Source organism: Eurosta solidaginis, chromosome 2 (assembly GCF_040869045.1).
Source record: "Eurosta solidaginis isolate ZX-2024a chromosome 2, ASM4086904v1, whole genome shotgun sequence".
NCBI classification, from domain to species: Eukaryota; Metazoa; Arthropoda; class Insecta; order Diptera; family Tephritidae; genus Eurosta; species Eurosta solidaginis.
In genome coordinates, this window is record NC_090320.1 from 195,523,382 (window position 1) to 195,545,759 (window position 22,378).

General features: G+C 38.8%; 2 protein-coding genes across 9 annotated transcripts in view; both read left to right on the top strand.

Moving 5' to 3' along the window:
* Positions 1–22,378, top strand: part of LOC137240466 (uncharacterized) — a 127,150-nt gene that overhangs the window by 99,253 nt on the left and 5,519 nt on the right. For all 8 annotated transcript variants that reach the window (XR_010949741.1, XM_067766776.1, XM_067766775.1 and 5 more), the window contains exons 6-7: positions 16,459–16,764; positions 16,842–17,269. Coding sequence is in view for 7 of the 8 variants with exons in the window: in XM_067766776.1 (XP_067622877.1) it covers positions 16,459–16,764; positions 16,842–17,269 (734 nt within the window). In the remaining variant the exon portion in view is untranslated. The remainder of the gene's footprint in view (positions 1–16,458; positions 16,765–16,841; positions 17,270–22,378) is intronic.
* The window catches only part of LOC137240467 (succinate--CoA ligase [ADP/GDP-forming] subunit alpha, mitochondrial-like), a 203,558-nt gene that overhangs the window by 63,885 nt on the left and 117,295 nt on the right, over positions 1–22,378 (top strand). The gene's annotated exons all lie outside the window — the stretch shown is intronic.

Sequence of the window (22,378 nt, forward strand, 5' to 3'; positions counted from 1 at the left end):
GTTTCACAATCTAACTCCTACAAAAAAGTATGTATGTATCATACCTAATACCAATTATAAATACGCATGCCTGTATGTTCCTCCAGCTATCGATCTAAAATCTTAATGATGTTTTTATAACACAGTACAACGCACTTGCTGTCATCTAAAAGCGAAACGTTGATAGCTAACTTGACATTATGACTCTTCAGTTCAATGAACAGCTCTACCATAGCATAGTACCTAGACAAGGCGGCGTTCAAATATCAAATCACTCAGTTAGTGAGTCAGTGAAGCGTAACTATATATATGTATGTACTCGCATGTAGGTATGTAAATAAAATCGCGTTGAAAGATCAGTGAACGCCATCAGCTGAACTCATAAATTCTCCGCAAAAGCGATGTTGGCAAACTATAACAACAAAGAAAATGTCTACATTGTAGAGCTATGTAAATAAAACGGCACATCTGTAAGTAATGAACAATGGGCAACAACAGTGTTGTCACTTCTAAAATCTATTTAGTGGTAGATTTTCAAAAAAAAAGGGTGATAGTTCTCCTAAAAATAGTGGTAGAATTTTCAAAAACATTAAAGCCAATTTTTTTTTCAAATTATTATTATTCAACCATTAAAACAAACATAACAACTTCAAGTGCATTAACAACATACATAGAATCATCTGTATGAAGAGTATTGTATACTGTATAGGCTTTAAACCTTATCAAATAAAAAAATATAATTAAATAATAGTGGGACTCTAACCTGGTTTTTAATTCTAAAGTTAGTAGTCGGTAGTTTTTAGGCGTGTTTTTTTTTTAATAAACTATTTGAATAAGTATCAGTATTTTTTTACTACAAAAACCTTAACAGCTGAAATTGATAATCAAATGTGAACTACCGACCAAGGACTTTAACAAACCATGTGCGGATACGACTAAAGTTAATTTACAGTCTCCAAATATTCCATTTTTCATAACACATAGTTAAACATATAATAATACTACTAAGAAACCTTAAAATAACAAATTACTTCAATGGTATCCAACGAATACCAATAGACCGAATCTAATGAAATAGACTTGTGCATTAAAACAATTTATTTTAACTCTTACAACTTACATCCGTGACATCGAAGGCCTTCGTCGGATACTGCATAATCGACGGTTGAGTGTAATATCGCTCGTATCTCGGCTGCCAGTTCGAGAACGCCCTATCTGTAATGAACAATGGGCAACAACAGTGTTGTCACTTCTAAAATCTATTTAGTGGTAGATTTTCAAAAAAAAAGGGTGATAGTTCTCCTAAAAATAGTGGTAGAATTTTCAAAAACATTAAAGCCAATTTTTTTTTCAAATTATTATTATTCAACCATTAAAACAAACATAACAACTTCAAGTGCATTAACAACATACATAGAATCATCTGTATGAAGAGTATTGTATACTGTATAGGCTTTAAACCTTATCAAATAAAAAAATATAATTAAATAATAGTGGGACTCTAACCTGGTTTTTAATTCTAAAGTTAGTAGTCGGTAGTTTTTAGGCGTGTTTTTTTTTTAATAAACTATTTGAATAAGTATCAGTATTTTTTTACTACAAAAACCTTAACAGCTGAAATTGATAATCAAATGTGAACTACCGACCAAGGACTTTAACAAACCATGTGCGGATACGACTAAAGTTAATTTACAGTCTCCAAATATTCCATTTTTCATAACACATAGTTAAACATATAATAATACTACTAAGAAACCTTAAAATAACAAATTACTTCAATGGTATCCAACGAATACCAATAGACCGAATCTAATGAAATAGACTTGTGCATTAAAACAATTTATTTTAACTCTTACAACTTACATCCGTGACATCGAAGGCCTTCGTCGGATACTGCATAATCGACGGTTGAGTGTAATATCGCTCGTATCTCGGCTGCCAGTTCGAGAACGCCCTATCTGTAATGAACAATGGGCAACAACAGTGTTGTCACTTCTAAAATCTATTTAGTGGTAGATTTTCAAAAAAAAAGGGTGATAGTTCTCCTAAAAATAGTGGTAGAATTTTCAAAAACATTAAAGCCAATTTTTTTTTCAAATTATTATTATTCAACCATTAAAACAAACATAACAACTTCAAGTGCATTAACAACATACATAGAATCATCTGTATGAAGAGTATTGTATACTGTATAGGCTTTAAACCTTATCAAATAAAAAAATATAATTAAATAATAGTGGGACTCTAACCTGGTTTTTAATTCTAAAGTTAGTAGTCGGTAGTTTTTAGGCGTGTTTTTTTTTTAATAAACTATTTGAATAAGTATCAGTATTTTTTTACTACAAAAACCTTAACAGCTGAAATTGATAATCAAATGTGAACTACCGACCAAGGACTTTAACAAACCATGTGCGGATACGACTAAAGTTAATTTACAGTCTCCAAATATTCCATTTTTCATAACACATAGTTAAACATATAATAATACTACTAAGAAACCTTAAAATAACAAATTACTTCAATGGTATCCAACGAATACCAATAGACCGAATCTAATGAAATAGACTTGTGCATTAAAACAATTTATTTTAACTCTTACAACTTACATCCGTGACATCGAAGGCCTTCGTCGGATACTGCATAATCGACGGTTGAGTGTAATATCGCTCGTATCTCGGCTGCCAGTTCGAGAACGCCCTATCTGAGAATGTTTTTCAAAAACACCATATTTCAGTTTTTCTTTTGAAAACGACCTATCTCAGAACTCGATTGAAAAACGCCCAAATGTTTTTCATAAACGTCCCAGCTTATGTCACAAATTTATTAAATTTAAGCTGAGATAGAGCGTTTTTGAAACAAGTTCTGAAATAGGGCGTTATTCCAAAATTTTCTGGGATAGGGCGTTTTCGAAACGGCGTCAGAGATACGGCGATATTCCACTCAGCAATCGAAAAATCAGATTATTACAAAGTTTTTGGCAAGAATTTCCCATCAATAAAGTTAAGTTTTACATAAAATTGTATAAGTTCTTTCGAAGGTACGTAAGTATTATAAAAATCACACATTTCTTTGGTGAAAATTTGAAAATTTGATTTTAGCCTAAATAGTGGTAGATCTACCACTATAGTGGTAGAGTGACAACACTGATGAGCAACCAGCGTGTTTTGATCTGGAGAAGATAGACGAACGCGTAATTACAATCAAATCGTTCCACTTTAACTGGCATTAGGGAGTTCACATTGTTTGTTTTTATTTTTTGCACAATCATTTTTACCATAAAGTTTTCTATCATATCTATATACATTAGACTGGGTCGATTTATTACCGATATCGCGCCTCGATTTTTCGATAGGATTTGGGCTCAGGAAAAAGTTCCACTACGCAAACCCAAAAAAATAATTCCCGAGCCTGCGAAATTTCATTTTTTTACTTTTTTTCGACGTATGATTTTTGAGCTTTTTTCATGACCTACTAAAATAAAATTCATTTGGTTGTAATATTTTCTTTTTTTTAAAAAACTGCTATCGACAACGTTTTTAGCGGACATTTTTGGGTCGGACAGGGTATACATATGAACATTTTTTAGTAGGTCATGAAAAAAACCTTAAAAATCAAAGTCGAAAAAAAGCCAAAAAAAAGAAATACCGCTGGGTGACTAGGGTCTCGAGATATAGGCCAAAACGTGAGGATATCCTTAGATTGTGTGTGTAATATGGATATCAAATGAAAGCTGTTGCTGAGATCTGTAAAGTAATTTTCATTGTGATATTCAATTTAGTCGCATCAACCTGGCAAATCTGATAAATATGCATGCGAAGCCTAAATAAACACATGAATTAATAATACCAACATACCTATTCACATACGTCCTATTCGATTTGCTTGAATTTTGGTATAAATTTGCCTGTATTAGTATTTAAGATTCTTTTTTCCGGGAAGTAGACCAGAGCCGGACTGGTACTGGGACTGAGACTCGAAGTGCGACTGGGACTGGGACTGGAACAAAATGCATACCACCCTCTGGGACTGGCAATAAGGGATGAAGAAGAATGAGGAGAGCTTGAGAGAAAATAAAGAGATCGAATGAGACGAATATAGAGATAGATGAAGCGAAAAAGACGGATAAAGGAGTGAATAAAAGGATTTGGAAAAAGTGAAGAGGGGGGAGGGCAGAGTTAGACTGAAAAAGCTTACTAAAATATATGCAGATAGACCAAATTAAGGGCAGAACAAAGTCTGCCGGGTCAGCTAGTTATATTTATATGTATACACATTTATGCTCACAAAAATAGCCAGAATACTCGTGCATATATGCATGTATGTAATACTCCTAGCTATATTGCTACATCAGGCTAGGTGCCGTCACAAACATCAGAGTGCCGATATATTGCGGCTTAAATGTTTTTGTATTCAATAATCGAATGTACCTAAATGTAAATTTTTTGTTGTCGACTTATGCTGCTACAATCACAAACAATTTGTAGACTGTCTTGTTTTGATTTCGAATTCAAAACTCATTGCGAACATTTTCTATTACCAATATAAGAGTATTACATATATGGCCCTACTTAAAGGAAAGGTGATAGCGAAGATTTTCTTGATTGCTGACTGCTTACGAGGCTTCGAACAAAATTTCAAAACTATCGACTCGATCGGGAAATAGCACATCCAAAATTCAAGACTGGATATATTTCCTGCATGCTTACAAACTGGGCTTCAATGTCATGCATTTAGAAAATTAGGTAATCATTTGGAATATCAACTTTAGTAAAGACGTTATTGTTGACTAATCTTGGTTCTAAAAGCACGATCTGAACCCAGGATAATAGTCAAACGGTGGCCGCCACGCGATCTTCTTAATCCATATCCCTGTAGAATATATTTTTAAACTGTTAAAAATTTAAGCCTAAGAGGGTAGAGCATAATAATCTGATCGGGAGTACGTCGATCCAAAACCATGAGGCGAAGATTTTTCTTTTTGGTAAATTTTAAATACTTAATTTACTTTTCAAGCAGAAAAAAATTTCTAAAAATTCCTGTTAACTTTGACTGCATAACCACTTTCATATCTGCATGGACCTTATATTCAAATTTCATATAATTTAGTTGGTTTGTTGTGTCGCTTCGTTTACAAGTAATTAATCACTTTTCATAACATTATTCCGTGAATAGTAGCTTAATGGGCGGATGGGCCAGTGTAAGTGGGGAAAGCTTTGATCGCCATTCACCAGGGAATAGCTGATTCCTTTGCATGGCGTTCATGCAGTTCACTATTACCGGTCGCTTGCTGCCAAGAATCTTCTGGGTAGAAGTTAGAAAGCGACAACATAGCTAGGCCACTCCGTCAAAATCGGTTTAAGGGTTGGCTAGGGGACTTCATCAGAAGCGGCTGATCACCATAAGGTGCGTCTTCAATTCCGCTTCAATTCTGTCTTGGATCAAGCGCATCGCTATATAAACTTGCAAGTAATACTATCATCCCCACTAAGCGGTTTGTGCGCTGGGCTTGGAACAAAAACTCCCTTCGGGGAGTGTCCTTATTGCTACAACAAAAACAACATGCACCTAGAATGTCCGTTCCCTTCATGGGATTGGTGCAAAAGCCGGCATCACTGCCATCCAAGAAATGCGATGGACAAAGAACGGTGTGGTCATGACAAAAAGGGCAATTTCAGTGTCGGATTCGTGTTGAGAGAGAGACTTTATCCCCAAATACTGACGTTCACGCCTGTGGATGAACGTCTCGCCGCTATTGAAATTAAAACTAATATGATATATCATTCATCTGCACCAATGCACCGTGAGACGAGAAAGACATTATGATGTCCACGCCATAATATAACGCAACTTTAACGCCAGGGTGGGAAAGAAGGTGTTTTTGGCACAACGGTCAGAAAGTTTAGCCTACACAAAGAAACTTCTGCTAATTGGCTGGGTTTGATCAACTTCCCCGGTGTTCGAAATATGGTCATATGCAGCACGAGGCACATGTATAAAAGTATACATCAACATGCCTCCAGTCTTTTAGATAACATCACGATCTGGGGACCCAACATCGACTCACATCACTATCTTGTCGCAGCCAAAATACGCACCCGCCTATATGCGGCTAAATACAAGTATCTATATGCCGCTATGTCTGAATTTGCGGGGAAATCTTATATGCCTGTGCAAAATGGCGTAGAGCAACACCATCAGCTCAGTCAGAATTGGGAAGGACCGCTCTGAGCCGTCTGAAAATAAATGAGATTTCAGAGAGGGTGACCCCTTATCGTGCGATATCTTTAATTTGATGCTGGTGAAATTAATAAAAGCTGCAGAACTTAACAGCTCTGGAAAAATATTCTATAAAGTATGCTAACGACATTGATATCGTCGGCCTGAACAACCGCACCGTAAGTTCTGCTTACTCCAAGTTGTAAAAAGAGGTGAAAGACATGGGCTTGATGGTGAATGAGGACACAACGAAGTACCCGTGACGGCAAATACCGAGGAAGATTTAATGATGAGCTGTATGAGTTACGCAGACATCAACATAGTTTAGCAAATTAAAACACGACGGCTATGCTGGCTAGGCCATGTTATGCGAATGAAACATGTTGTTCAGGCTAAGAAAGTATTTTTATAGGAACGCACATATGGAAGCAGAGGATAATCCAACAAAGAAGCGACCGGCCAGCCATAACCGTTTAAACTGCAAAGCGCCAATTAAGTCAGTAAATAAGTAGCTCAATGGGTAGAACGTAGTAGCGTGTTGCACCCACCACATCGAAAGCCCTGGGTTCAAATTTCGAAAAGAGTTTTCGGCATAAAACCGTCCCTCCCGTCCAGTCAATCAGGAGGAAAAATTAAAAGGAGCACGATGCAAATTGAAAGAGAAGCTCGGCCTAAATCTTTTCGGAGATAAATCGCGATCAGTTTATTTTTATTACAAAAGACGTCGGTTCACAACCAGCTGATGTACACAGCTAATTTTTTGTATATTGATTAGACTGGGTCGATTTATTAACCGATATCGATTTTTCGATAGGATTTGGGCTCAGTAAAAAAAGTTCCACTAGGAAAAGTATTTTCGAGCCTTAGAAAAAAAAAAAAAATAGCGTAAGATTAAATTTTTCGACCAAAACACTCCCCGAACCCCAAAACGGTAACAGTCTAGTTGAGGGGTCGACTGCTAATATGTGTCCAAAAATATGGAGAGAGGTGTCAAAAGACGCGTATTGACCTCGACAACAATAATCAGAAGGCGGAGAATAAAAATTTTAACTCGTTCAAAAGATATTAACGAAAACCCGAAAAATAACCCGCGGGTCCTTCCAAAACCGGGGGTGGTATCTAGAGTATTTTTGTCCAGAACACCGTTCTGCGTTGGAGGCCTTCGGTCGCGCTTATAAAAAATTACCCTGGGCGGGTCCAACACCGGTTTGGAGACCAAAACTATATACGTGCAAAACACTTATGTTCCCAATTTTTTTTGTGGGTACTAGAACATTACAATAACCACATGACATTCGTCAACTTCAACTGCAAATATCTCCGGACAGAGATACAAATTTTCTTTTCCGCCTTCGGATTATTGTTCTCAATTTCAATACGCGTCTTTTGACACATCTCTAGACATTTTTGGTAGCGTATTAGCAGTCGACCCCTCAACTAGACTTTTACCCCAAAAAAATATTTTTTTTTTCAAAAGACTGTTGTAAAAACGTTGACGATAACAGTTTTTGAAAAAAAAAAAAAAAATCGAAAAATCGATGGCGCGATATCGGTTAACTTTCGTCCATACAAATCGACCCAGGTTAATATTGATATTCTGATCTGGTTTTTGATCGCTCTTCGAATTGCTATTCTTTTTACTTTGTAAACAAGTTTAATCTTTTATAAATATTCAATAATATAATAGAAAACAGTTAATAAGTTTAATTTCGTATTAAATCTTTACACAGTGCAATATACATAGTGGATTTTTGTGCAATTTAACATTCAGTCTGTGTGTTCATAGATCATAGATTTTCACAAAAATGTGTGATAACTGCATACCTTCTTATTGGTAGCTGCTATTAACAAGTTATTTCGAGTCAGGGGCAAAGCTGTCCTCCTAAGAATGTCCCTTCAACCGCGTTGATTGATACGAACAGGCTTGCCAAAAACGTTATGAACAATGCAGCTCAGGAATCTCCACAAAGCTCTGTCGAGACTTCTAGCGAGATGATCTCTGGAAAATTAAATGATGCACCAACTAATAGTGGTACCTTTGCGGCTGTTTGTTCTACGTCACCAATGTTGATTTCGCTGGACTCCCCAATTCATCCTACACCTCCACCGGTATCTTTAGCTCCAAAAATAACAGTTACCGATACTGGGGTTGTTGCTAGCGATACAAGTGTACCTGAAAAAATAGTACTTCATTGACGGGCTCGATAACCAACGCTAGGTCAAGCAATGCGTTTTCTGTCAACTGTCCTACAACGGCCGCACCTTCCCAGCTCTCTGGTGCGCTATCCGCTACTCCTTTGCAGGTGTCTGCCGTGCTACCTCGTAGGGCTGTATTTGTGTCCCGATTACACTCTTCGTTTACCGAAAATGATATTGCTCATTACGTTTGCTCTAAACTTGGTGTTGCACCCACTAGTAACATCAATGTGTATAAATTTAACTTTAAATATGAGAGAGACATCTCCTCATTTAAAATATCTCTTTCAGATGAATAAATCGATAAGGTACTTGATTCCTCTTTTTGGCCTAAGCATACTGTGGTTCACTTGTTTACAAGAAAGGCGAGGGCCGAACCTGTTTTGTTACAGCCAAAAAACGGTATGACGACCGCAGTAATAACAACACAAAGGTAATTGCTGATCTGTCCCGTCTTCTCATTAATTACCAAAATGTTCGTGGTTTACGATCAAAACTTGTTCCATTCTTTCTTAATTCTTTCAACTTTTCTGCACAAGTTGTAGCTTTTACGGAGACCTGGCTAAAGCCTGATAATTACAATTCTGAGGTTTTTTCAAATAAATATGCTGTTTATAGGCGTTATCGCATCTCTAGAGCGGGAGGAGTCCTTATTGCTGTTGAATCCAACCTATCATCTGAGTTGATTGCGCTGGACAATATCTCTCATATCGAATTCATAGCAGTTAGGCTTTCATTCGGTAGCTATAGCGTACCTCGTTCGGATATGTATGTTTATGCTAGTCATAGCTCGGCCATCTGCGATTTGCATTCGCTGTTGGGAGATAACGATCGACTTGTTGTTGGTGACTTTAACTTGCCAACAGTTAGTTGGGTTAATATAAGTGATTCAAACTTTTTAACTCCCACTGCTCAACATGAGTTTCTCAATTGCTTGTTAGACTCATCTCTTTTACAGATTAACAATGTTTCAAATAGTGGAAATAAAATGCTGGATTTAGTATTTGTGGATGACTCGGTGGGTTCTGCCCTTACGCAAATCCCACCTTTATCCCTTCCAGAAGACCCTCTTCACCCCACGCTAGAGATATCACTTGATATCAGCCTACCCCGTAGGATTCAAGTACAGTCTCGTCCCCGATCTTGATGCTTCTACAAAGCGAATTTCATTATGCTCAATGGTCTGTTGGCTTCCCATGATTGGTCGGATCTCTATGCTTGCACTGATGTTGATTCGGCAATATCTATATTTTACAGTACGCTTAGTGGCTTCTTTGATACCTGCATTCCTACTCGCCATACCCTATGTTCGAAGAAGCCCCCTTGGTTTTCGAGCCAACTTATCAGACTTAATAACATTAAATCTAGGCTTTATAAGAGATTCAAGAAATCTGGAGCATCTGCAGACCTCTCTAAGTATCTAATAGCTCGTTCTAAATTTCACCGTCTTAATCAGCTTTGTTATAAAAATTACTTGATTTGTTGTAAAGCCCAATTTTTTAAAAAGCCAAAAAAGTTTTACAGTTTCATAAATTCAAAGTGGAAAACTTCTGGATATCCTTCCTCATTTACCTTTGGATGTAAAAAAGCTTGCACTGATGACGACGCTGCTGAACTATTTTCTGAGTTCTTTAAGTCCACGTATTCATCCAGTGGTTTTCATTCCGGTCAATACCCCTATCGCTGAGATAGCTCGAATTCCATTAGGAGTCCTGCTATTGATGGTAATATTGTTCTTCAGAGTCTTCAATCTTTGAAGCCCACCTTTTCTCCGGGACCGGACGGTGTTCCTAGTTGCGTGCTTAGATACTGCGCCGAAAACATGTATGAGCCTATTTTAAAATTATTTGAGCTATCTCTGGGATCTGCGTCATTCCCGCTACTTTGGAAACAGTCTTTTATTATACCCCTGCATAAAAAAGGTAGTAGGTCAAAAGGGGTATTGCTAAACTTTCAGTAATTCCTAAAGTCTTTGAACAGATTGTTACCAGTCAACTCCAATATCTAGTCTTTTATCTCCATGCCAACACGGTTTCATTCGTCAAAGGTCAATCACTACAAATTTGCATGTATTCACCTCTATATTTATGGAAGGATTTTTAGCGAACAAGCAAAGGGATGCCATCTACACGGACTTCAGCAAAGCATTTGATACCGTCCACCATGAGTTATGCGGCAGTTACCCACCTACGTGTGCCGTACGTACGGACGTTTGTCCATTGTACAGGTTTACAAGTATGATATGTATGAGAGGGAAACAATTTCTTTCTAACACACGGCAGTTTGACACTTCGGTCAGTGTCAAACTAGCGTGGAACCTAGTGGAACCTGCGTGGAACATGAGTTTTGACACTGAACGAAGTGTCAAAATTACCGGGGTTGCTTCGTCGAAAGCGACACAGGGAAGCAAAAAAGGGATCGGAATATCAGATATGGGTTGCTGTGATGGTAAATTTCTTTTAACGAATTTAGTAGGAAATTCTAAGTGCACCCATGTGGGTCCTTCAGAAAATTATAAAAAAGTCTTCAATTGGGGTATCTGAGAACGCGTAGTTATTTCAGTATTAAGAATACAAACACGGGAGTTAAGTTTTTCTACCCGTTCAAAAGTTCTCCGCGAAAAACAGTTTGAAACCGAGGTCGACTGCAATAACCCGTCCAAAAAAGCGGAAAGAAAAATTAATAGACGCGTTTTGTCCTGTTGTCAATAGTCCGAAGAGAAAAAGTATTCGAATTTTTGGAAGCGAGGCAAAAACGCGTCTATTAATACCTCTCCCGACGGTTTTGGTCGTGTTTTAGCAATCGTCCCCGTAAAAAAGTATCACAATTTGTTAATTAAAATTGTCCAAAATATATGGTTATTAAAGAGAGATGTAATTAAGTGCTCGTTTGAAAGTAAATAAGTATATTTCTTTGTAATATAAGAAAAAAAATTTTAAGCAGTTTTCGATAGCAGCTACTAAACTTTGTTTGGTCCTAAGAAGTACAACAGTGCCAAATAGCATCCACAAAAAAAACGAACAAGAACAAGCATTTTATCAGGTGAGCGTGGCTGTGTATGTGCGTGCTGCTACATATCCTACTTGTAGACCTGTACAATGCGTTTGTCGTACAAAACACGTTTGACCGAACCCTCAAGCCCGTAGGAATCAATGTGTGCGTCTGTGTATATGTACATAACATATTTGTGTGTGTATTGTTTACAGATAAGCACTATTGCCATTGACCAGTTTGCATTGATGCTTGTGGAAACATCAACTTTTTCCAATTTAATTTTTGATGTTGTAAAAGGCTGGAATCAGTATTAAGTAAATATAAATAGATTATATATTTATAATCTGCACTTTTACATAATTATTTCGAATTATTTTCACAATTTTTCAAACTTTAATTAGGTGCTTTTGCATAAAACTGCAAACGGTTAAAAATTAGCGCACAAAAGTTTACTAGGCAACTCTGTCTAGTGAGAGAGCGATCAGCTGACACGTTCTTACGGAAAAAATCAAAATTGGTTTGATTTCTACGTTCCGGGCTACGTACGTACGGGCGTTGCACGTCGGTGAGTTTTCGTTTACATTGCACACTCATAAGATAGGTCGTGTCAGCTGACACGTTTTTTCTACGTACGTTCGTGAGTAATTGCCGCATTACTTATTCATAAGCTTGATTTACTGGGCTTTCCGTTTCACTTATTAATGTGGCTGAAAAGCTATCTTTCTAACCAGACCCAAAAAGTCTTGTTCAAGTGCAATCTGTCGGAATCGGTCGGAGTTTCCTCCGGTGTACCCCAGGGAAGTCATCTAGGCCCTTTGCTCTTTACCCTTTTCATTAATGACTTGCCGCAGACAATATTATATTCCCATACTATAATGTATGCGGATGATGTAAAACTTTGCTACACTTACTGTCCTACCGATTTGAGTTCCTTGGATCTTCTTCAGGCCGACTTGGACTCGTTCCAATGTTGGTGCACAACAAATTTACTAGCTTTAAATTGCTCTAAATGTAAGCATATGACATTTCACCGAGTGAAGCCAGCATTGAAACCTTATGTAATAGATGGTACGCCTTTGGAGCGTATATCTATTGCAAATGATCTAGGTGTCCTTTTTGATCCGAAATTGAATTTTAACATGCATATTTCATCTATGTCCAACAAAGCGTTGGGTTTACTTGGATTTGTTAAAAGATGGGCTAAAGAGTTCGATGATCCGTAGTTCACTAAGGTTCTTCACACATCGCTGGTTCGTCCAATACTCGAGTATTGCTCATGCGTTTGGTCCCCTGTTTCTCAAAAGCATACAAAGCGTCTTGAGTCAGTTCAAAAGCAGTTTTTGATATTCGCATTGCGCGGCCTTAATTGGGACTCAAGTCTCCACCTTCCTCCATACAGAAGTAGACTTCTTCCTATTAACTTACCCACTCTGAAAAATCGGAGAATATTACTGGGGGTATTGTTCATCCATAGGCTCATTATTGCAGAAATTGATTCTGCGGACCTTCTCAGCCGCTTGTTTGTTGCGGTTCCCCCTAGAGTATCCAGACGCTACGTTCCTTTTTATTTACCCCTTTGTCGACGAAACTTTGCTAAAAATAATCCTTTTCTTATCTGGTGCGCGCACTACAATGACTTGTATAGCTGTATCAGTCTGGAATGTACTTTTGTCACTATACGTAATGCAATACTTGCCTAATACAGGCACATTTATCAACATGTATCATTAACAAGGAACAAGGCAGTACTGTGTTGATTGGAACCTTGTTCATTCCAACAACGTTAAAAACATGCTTTTTCATGAGTCACTGACCGGAATCGTAGGCATTCCGGCAGTATAATCTTGTGGGTCAGGCATCGAGCTGATTGGAATCCGGTGATTCCAACAACACAGGTCATGTTACTTTTTTATGCCTTTTGATGGCGTATCCTCATTACACTACTCTTAGCACTGCCTCCACTCCACTGCATTCCGAAATCATGCTGAGCGGAATCTGATGCATTCTGCCAGTATAAAATCTCGGTATAAGATCTTATTTCTGCTTATATTCCTTATTATTATTATATTCCGAAATCAAAGTGTAATGTTCAATAATATATCTTTGTTTGTAATATAACATTGTTGAAATCTCGATATATCTTAAATTTTTAACTTTTAAGTTTTATATTTATATGTATATCTTTTATATTATGCAGTCGACCATAGTTTGCCGTCGACTTTAAATAATAAATAAATATATTGGCGCATAATCACAGTCAAAATAAAATAGGTTTTAAATTTAGTTTCAGCTTTTTTGACAGATAGCTCAAAGAAAATTATGTCAAAAAGCTGCAACTAAATTTAAAATCTATTTTATATTGACTATGATTATGCGCCATTGGTTTTATGTGTACCAGCTCGGGTCAATATATTTAGTAATAAAAACACTAGTTTTTATTTTTCATTCCGATATATTTCGGTTACACGTCGGTAACCGTCTTCACGGGACTATACAAAACAATGTAAAAACAAATTTTCATAATTGTAATATGCCATATTTTATAAACATACATAAATTTTTGAGTTAAACGTCCGTTCGCGTTGGCGTGGGTTTTTTACTGTCGATTTTGTTGTGAGTAAAGCTGGAGACATTGGTGCTTTATCGGTAACCGTATCGGATAATTATAACAGCTGATTCGACCAACCTTATGAGAATCAATGCAATCAATTATTGGTGCCGCTAAGGTCGTAACCGTATCGTAGTCAACCAATTGGGTTTTGGTTTACCGTCGTAACGATAAACAGCTGATTACGTTAGGGATACGGATACAGCGATACGACATACGGCACCAATGACTCCAGCTTAAGTGTCTGTACATGTGAGCGACGTTGATCGTGTCTGTTTTGAAGTTTAAGCTGGAGTCGTTGGTGCCGTATGTCGTATCGCTGTATCCGTATCCCTAACGTAATCAGCTGTTTATCGTTACGACGGTAAAGCGCCAAATACACGACACGAACATTTCCGCGAACATTCCCGTTATGTCATGTTTCTGCGACCTTTTCTGTCGTGTATGGTGGTGTTTGCCAGTTCGCGCAAATGTTCGTGCGTGTATGGCGAAATAGCTCATAATCGTAGTAATTTCTGAACGGAACAGACGTGCGCGGAAAAGTAAAATGGGCAATAAAAAATTTCTGAGTGAATTTATTGAATCTTCTCTCTTTTTTTACGCTTAATTGCCACAGCGAGCAATATTGCTGCAGCACAATTGTTGTCCGTATTCATCGCTGTCTGAAAGAGAACTAATGTTCGGCCAAAAGTTCGTATGATGTATGGCCAAAGCTGCGAACAAGATTGCGGAATGTTCGTGTCGTGTATTTGGCGCTTAAACCAAAACCCAATTGGTTGGCTACGATACGGTTACGACCTTAGCGGCACCAATAATCGATTGCATTGATTCTCATAAGGTTGGTCGAATCAGCTGTTAAAAGGTTACCGATACGGTTACCGATAAAGCACCAATGTCTCCAGCTTTAGTCGTATGTCTGGTGGTGTATGTATTATGTGTAACATTTCCAGTGTTAATCTCTTTCTATGATTTAGTTGTTGTAATACCGACGCTTTCTCAAAGTTCGGACAGTGGCCACTAGATGCACAGTGGGCTGTTAGTGCAGTTTTTTGGTTATTTAAATTATGATAATGTTTCATGTCCGATTTGTGCTGTGCTATTCTCGTTTTTAACTTCGATTTGGTGGTACCTAAGTAAATACTTCTGCATGCTTCGTAGTTGTTGCCATTGCACGGAATTTTGTAAATGACGTTGCTTTTTTCCATAGGAGGTATTATGGACTTGGTTTTATTGAACATGCTTTTGAGTGTGTTGCAGGGTTTATGGGCTATTTTAAATTATTTATTATTGTAACAGTTGGACTTGGTTAGACGCTCTGATAGTTGAGGTACGTAGATTACCGATTTAAACGTTCTTGGTGTTGCGGATTTTTCTAGATTACCTGCACACATCGATCTTCTTATTAATGTCCTTATAATATTTTCAGGAAAATCATTTAGTTCGAGTAGCGAAAAAATTTCCTGTCTAAATTCTTTATGATAGACATCGTCTGATATCTGTAGCATGCGTCGTATACAACTCATTGCTGTATTCATAATCATACTCTTCGGATGTTTAGAGTAAAAATTTATTAGTCGCCCTGACGCAGTTGGTTTCTTACACCATATAAGTTTTAACTGGCTATCTCTTTTTATAACCATAGAATCTAAATAAGGTAGTTTTCCTTCTTCTTCCTGTTCTATGGTGAACTTTATGTTTTTATGAAAAGTGTTCAGCGCGTTCAGGGTATTCTGTATTTCATCATGTTTTACAATTGCGAATAAATCATCCACATATTTTGTTATAATTCTTTGTTTATGCACTAATTTTCAATCGTATTGTGCAAAATTTCTTCCATTATAATGTCCACGATAACTGGAGATGCCGGCGATCCCATGGGCATACCTCTTAATTGTGTATAAACCGTGTCATTGAATTTAAAGTATCTGTTTTCTTCGATACAAAACTTTAATATGTCCATAAATAGTTGTTTTGGAACATTAGTATGTTCTTTTATAATAGTCCATTTATCACGTATGATGTCAAGTGCCATTTGTGTTGGTATACTCGGAAACAATGAAACCACGTCAAAGGAGATGAGTCTTTCATCTTCGCAAATGAAGGTATTATTGATTCTATCTTTAAATTCAAGGGTGTTAATAACGTTGTATTTGGAGTCAGCCGTGATATTTTTTAAAATATTTATTAGAAATTGGCATAGACCATATGGTGGAGAGTTAATAGCTGAGCAAATCGGCCTGAGAGGGATAAGTTCAACTGATTCGCTGTTTCCTTTGATTTTATTTGTGAAAGCATCTTAAGCTTTCGTGGTATGTGGTAGCTTAGTTGGTATTGTTATTATGTATGTTTGGTGTTTGACGCCCATTTGATGATGTTACCTGAATCGAAATTTCATGCCTACGAAGTGACTGATAAGAACTACATAGTTACTTATGCTTAAACTTATCGAAAACTTTTATTTCCAGTTGAATTGAATAGCCGCATCTTCAGTCACAAAGGTGGCATACAAGTTCCAACAACTGGAGTCAATGCAAACAACAATCCCAATAGTGCGCTAGTCACCTCGTATGCAAATCCCAATTCCAACAATAACAATAATCCGAACCTTAATCTAAATCCAGTTTATAATGCCGCAACATTGCAACGAAATGGTATTTACATGCCACAGGCAAATGGCTTGGCGACAAGCGGTATTTATGGACAGCAACAGCAACAATCACCAGCAATCGCAACGCAACAACAGCAACAACCACAATATGTAGTGCCGCAAGGTAAATAAATATTCATTTACTAATAGCTAGGAAATTTCTGCTAACAAACTTTTGTTGTCAATATTTATTAAATAAAGGACATTTGATATTGCCTCCAAACGTGCAATGGCAAATGCAACAACAACAACCCCAAATGCCAATGCAACAAACACTGCCATTATCTTTGCAACCGGGCCCTCCCTATATAATAAATAATGCCGGTCAACAACCAGAAATGCAGAGGATACCAGCCATCAAAACAGCTGCAGGGGAGGCGGTAGGAGCTACACCTGATAAAGCAGCACAACAACAAACACAAGCAGACGTAAAGCAACAAGTAGCGCAGCAATCAGTCCGAGCAGGAGACGCAGTATCTGCTAAATCGAATGCATCACCCCTTGCAACGGCACAAAAAGTGGACACCAACAAATTAGTTGCTAGCAAGACGCCGGGCACACAAACCGCAGCTGGGGAAGATTCTGATGAATATGATGACGACGAAAAGTCAACGGAGCCTCCAAAGAAGGTAAGAAATTGAGAATCTAGTTTTACGAACACCTCTGCGTATGAGAAACAAGCATTTTGACAACTGCTTTGAAGGTAACTCATACACTTTTATACTCAGCTGAGCAAAGCTTACAAAATATATTTCAACTTTGTTGGCATAACGGTAGGCAAATGATCAGGGTGAAAAAAGAAATTAAATGCAATATCCGTCTGTAAGTCCGTCTGTCCGTCTGTAAACATGGTACCTTGAGTAAATGTTGAAATATGTTTTTAAAACTTGGCATGTGGGATGCTTCGTACTCGTCTCCCATCGCTATTTAAAGGGTGCGATGTGGTTATCGTACAATCATAAGTAATGAGCCTGAGAAAAATTTATGAAATCGGTTAAGGACCACGCCCACTTTTACATAAAAGATTTTAAAGAGATCGCCGTAGAGAATTATAATATATTTGCAAAAACAATTTAATATTCATGCTATTTGACTTTCAAAATACCGTCAAAAAAAGAAGTATGATAAACTCTTGTTTGAAAATGGTCGAAAATCTTCGTTGTTGTTGTTGTTGTAGCAGTGCTTCGCCCCATTCAATAGGTGCGGCCGATCACAAATTGTCATCAATATCCTCTAACGGGAGTCCAAGGAAACCTGCTGTTTCAACAGGGGTGGACCATAATGAGAGGGGTGTTAGAGGCTTTGGTTCCACATTATAATTAAAAAGATGGTTGGTGTCATGTGGGGACACATTGCAAGCGGGGCATACATTTTGTATGTCGGGGTTGATTCTGGATAGGTAAGAGTTTAACCTGTTACAGTATCCAGAAAGAAATTGAGCTAGAGTGACTCGTGTTTCCCTGGGGAGTGTGCGTTCCTCTTCAGCAAGTTTTGGGTACTGTTCTTTGAGTACTGGATTCACCTGGCAATTCCCGGCATAAAGGTTCGACGCCTGTTTGTGGAGTTCACTGAGGACCTGCATGTGTGTTTTGGCTTCATACGGCTGAGTTCTCAGGTGCCGTATTTCCTCATAATGCTTACGGAGATGACTCCTTCAGCCCCTAGGCGGTGTTGGCTCATCAATTAGATACCTGTTGGGATGCCCAGGTTTCTGGTTATTCAGCAGGAATTGTTTGGTTAGCATCTCATTTCTCTCCCTGATGGGGAGTATTCGCGCCTCATTATGTAGATGGTGCTCTGGGGACATAAGAAGACAGCCCGTTGCGATTCTGAGAGCAGTATTTTGACAGGCCTGTAGCTTCTTCCAGTGAGTAGTTTTAAGGCTTGGCGACCATATAGGAACGCGTAGCATGCAATCGGCTGGCCAATTGCTTTGTAAGTAGTAATGAGCGTTTCTTTATCTTTTCCCCAAGTACTGCCAGCAAGAGATTTGAGGATTTTATTACGGCTCTGGATTTTCGGTACAATGGCGGCTGCATGATCACCAAAATGTAGATCCTGATCAAACGTCACACCCAAGATTTTGGGGTGTAGGACAGTCGGTAGCGTAGTGCCATCGACGTCGATGTTCAACATGGTCGACATTTGGGACCTCCAAGTTGTAAATAAGGTCGCGAATGATTTAGTCGGTGATAATGCTAGGTTTCGCGAGGCGAAAAAACTGGAGAGATCAGGGAGGTAGCCGTTTATTATCTTGCAAAGTTCATCGATCTGTGGGCCCGGGTCTGTGGCCATTATTGTGCAGTCATCGGCGTATGAAACGATAGTAACTCCTTCCGATGGCAAAGGTATTTTTGATATGTAGAAATTAAACAAAAGTGGGGATAGGACACCACCCTGTGGCACCCCTGTGTACATTATACCCAGAGCAGGTCTACAAAGCAGATCTTGCTGTGAGTTTTGTCTCTTGAATCGCGGCGATGCGGATGTTGTGCCGCTTCATGAAATCGACTATCTCCGTGATCTTCCCAGTTAATCTATTACAGTTTAACTGCAGAATTCTGATGTGCAACGGGGGAGACGTCGTCACTCTAGAAGTAAGAGATGGGTGACTACGCCTGGGTTGTGAAAGGCTAGAACGCAACTGTTGTTGTGGCCCTGGGACTAGACGTCCTTGGGTAAGCATTGGGGTACCCGGTGTAATTGGGTTAGCGACCTGGCAACATGGCGCAATGAAACCCGTGGGGGGTTGCCGTCGCGGAGACCAGAACATCTAGGAAATTGGCACCGCCCATGGCAGGAGCTGCATTGGGCAGATGTCGCAAACATATATATTCTGTGCTGGCAAACGGTGCAAACGGGGTTGGGACTACGAGTCTGTTTCCCTGACCTACACGATTGCTGCCGGAAAAGAGGGGGAAGAAGACGGGGGCAGGGGCTGATGCTCGGCATTGCTACCGACTCTACTACGAAGATAGTAGTTATGAGTGGTAGCAGCCGTTTGAGTTCTTGGCGCCGTGGGGCGCGAGCAGCAGCGGGTACTTGGCTTGGCTTACTGAGCAGCGGAGCGGCTGGAAGGTAGTGGGGGGAACTAAGGCGTAGACTACGGGACGCTCTTGGGCGTGAACAGCAAGGAGCCACAAAAGATTTATAAAAGTTACGTGGACGTCGGGTTTTGGGATCAAGCCCAGAACAACCTGTCCGATGCAATCATCCCTTACACGAGACACACTGATCAGAGTATGACCGTCCTAAAAAGATTCTTTTCCGGCAGATGCAGCAAAACCATTTCTCAGGGCCGGGGTCAGGAGACGGACCCGGATTGGGTTCGATACCTTCCCGGAGCAAGAGAATGTGGAACAGTCCCGCTGCAAGAAGCTGCTGGGAGGATGACAATTTATGGGAGGGACGCAACAAATTAAATGGGGTTACACTGAAATGACAATCCTTGGTCGGGAAAAATCCCGAGTCGCTCCGGTACATAGAACCGACTGCCTTGGGATGCGCGAAAATCTTCGTACAAAAGCTGGGTGCACTTATTTTCTTTATAAATAGGAAAACTTCCAATAAAAGGGACAAACTCATACAATAAACGCGACCACTTTTGATAGTACTAAGTGTTAAGCATCTGAAACTAAATTACTTTAGAAACTCCCAGCTGAGTATATTATGTTCGGTTACACCCGAATTTAGACTTTCTTACTTGTTTTAAATAAATTAAAAACAAGTAAAGAAGGCTAAGTTCGGGTGTAACCGAACATTACATCCTCAGTTGAGAGCTATGGAGACAAAATAAGGAAAATCACCATGTAGGAAAATGAACCTAGGGTAACCCTGGAATGTGGTTGTATGACATGTGTATCAAATGGAAAATATTAAACAGTATTTTAAGAGAGAGTAGGCCATAGTTCTATGAATGGACGCCATTTAGGGATATCGCCATAAAGGTGGACCAGGGCTGACTCTAGAATTTGTTTGTACGATATGGGTATCAAACGAAAAGTGTTACTGAGCATTTTAAGAGGGAGTGGGCATTAGGTCTATAGGTGGACGCCTTTTCGAAATGTCGCCATTAGGGTGGGCCAGGGGTGACTCTAGAATGTGTTTGTATGATATGGGTATCAAACGAAAGATGGTAATGGGTATTTTAAAAGGGAGTAATCCTTAGTTCTATAGGTGGACGCCTTTTCGAGATATCGCCATAAAGGTGGACCAAGGGTGACTCTAGAATGTTTGTACGATATGGGTATCAAACGAAAGGTGTTACTGAGCATTTTAAGAGGGAGTGGGCATGAGGTCTATAGGTGGACGCCTTTTCGAGATATCGCCATTAGGGTGGGCCAGGGGTGACTCTAGAATGTTTGTACGATATGGGTATCAAACGAAAGGGGTTACTGAGCATTTTAAGAGGGAGTAGGCATTAGGTCTATAGGTGGACGCCTTTTCGAGATATCGCCATTAGGGTGGGCCAGGGGTGACTCTAGAATGTTTGTACGATATGGGTATCAAACGAAAGGTGTTACTGAGCATTTTAAGAGGGAGTGGACATTAGGTCTATAGGTGGACGCCTTTTCGAGATATCGCCATTAGGATGGGCCAGGGGTGACTCTAGACTGTTTGTACGATATGGGTATTAAACGAAAGTTGTTACTGAGCATTTTAAGAGGGAGTGGGCATTAGGTCTATAGGTGGACGCCTTTTCGAGATATCGCCATTAGGGTGGGCCAGGGGGTGACTCTAGAATGTGTTTGTACGATATGGATATCAAATTAAAGGTATTAATGAGGGTTTTAAAGGCGAGTGGCCCTTAGATGTAAATGTGAAGGCGTTCTCGCGATATCGACCAAAATGTGGACCAGGTGATCCAGAAAATCATCTGTCGGGTACTGCTAATTTATTTATATATGCAATACCACTAACAGTATTCCTGCCAAGATTCCAAGGGCTGTTGATTTCGGCTTGTAGAACTTTTTCATTTTCTTCTACTTAATATGGTAGGTGTCACACCCATTTTACAAAGTTTTTTCCAAAGTTATATTTTGCGTTAATAAACCAATCCGGTTACCATGTTTCATCCCTTTTTTCGTATTTGGTAGAGAATTATGGCATTTTTTTCATTTTTCGTAATTTTCGATATCGATAAAGTGGGCGTGGTTATGGTCGAATTTCGGCCATTTTTTATACCAAGATAAAATGAGTTCAGATAAGTACGTGGGCTAAGTTTAGTAAAGATATATCGGTTTTTGCTCAAGTTATTGTGTTAACGGCCGAGCGGAAGGACAGACGGTGGACTGTGTATAAAAACTGGGCGTGGCTTCCACCGATTTCGCCCATTTTCACAAAGAGCAGTTACCGTCATAGAATCTATGCCCCTACCAAATCTGAGAAGGATTGGTAAATTTTTGTTCGACTTATGGCATTAAAAGTATTCTAGACAAACTAAATGAAAATGGGCGTAGCCACGCCCATTTTGAAATTTTCTTTTATTTTTGTATTTTGTTGCATCATATCATTACTGGAGTTGAATTTTGACTTAATTTACTTATATACAGTAAAGATATTAAATTTTTTGTTAAAATTTGAATTAAAAAAAATTTTTTTTTAAAAAGTGGGCGTGTTCTTCATCCAATTTTGCTAATTTTTATTTAGCACATATATAGTAATAGTAGTAACGTTCCTGCCAAATTTCATCATGATATCTTCAACGACTGCCAAATTACAGCTTGCAAAACTTTTAA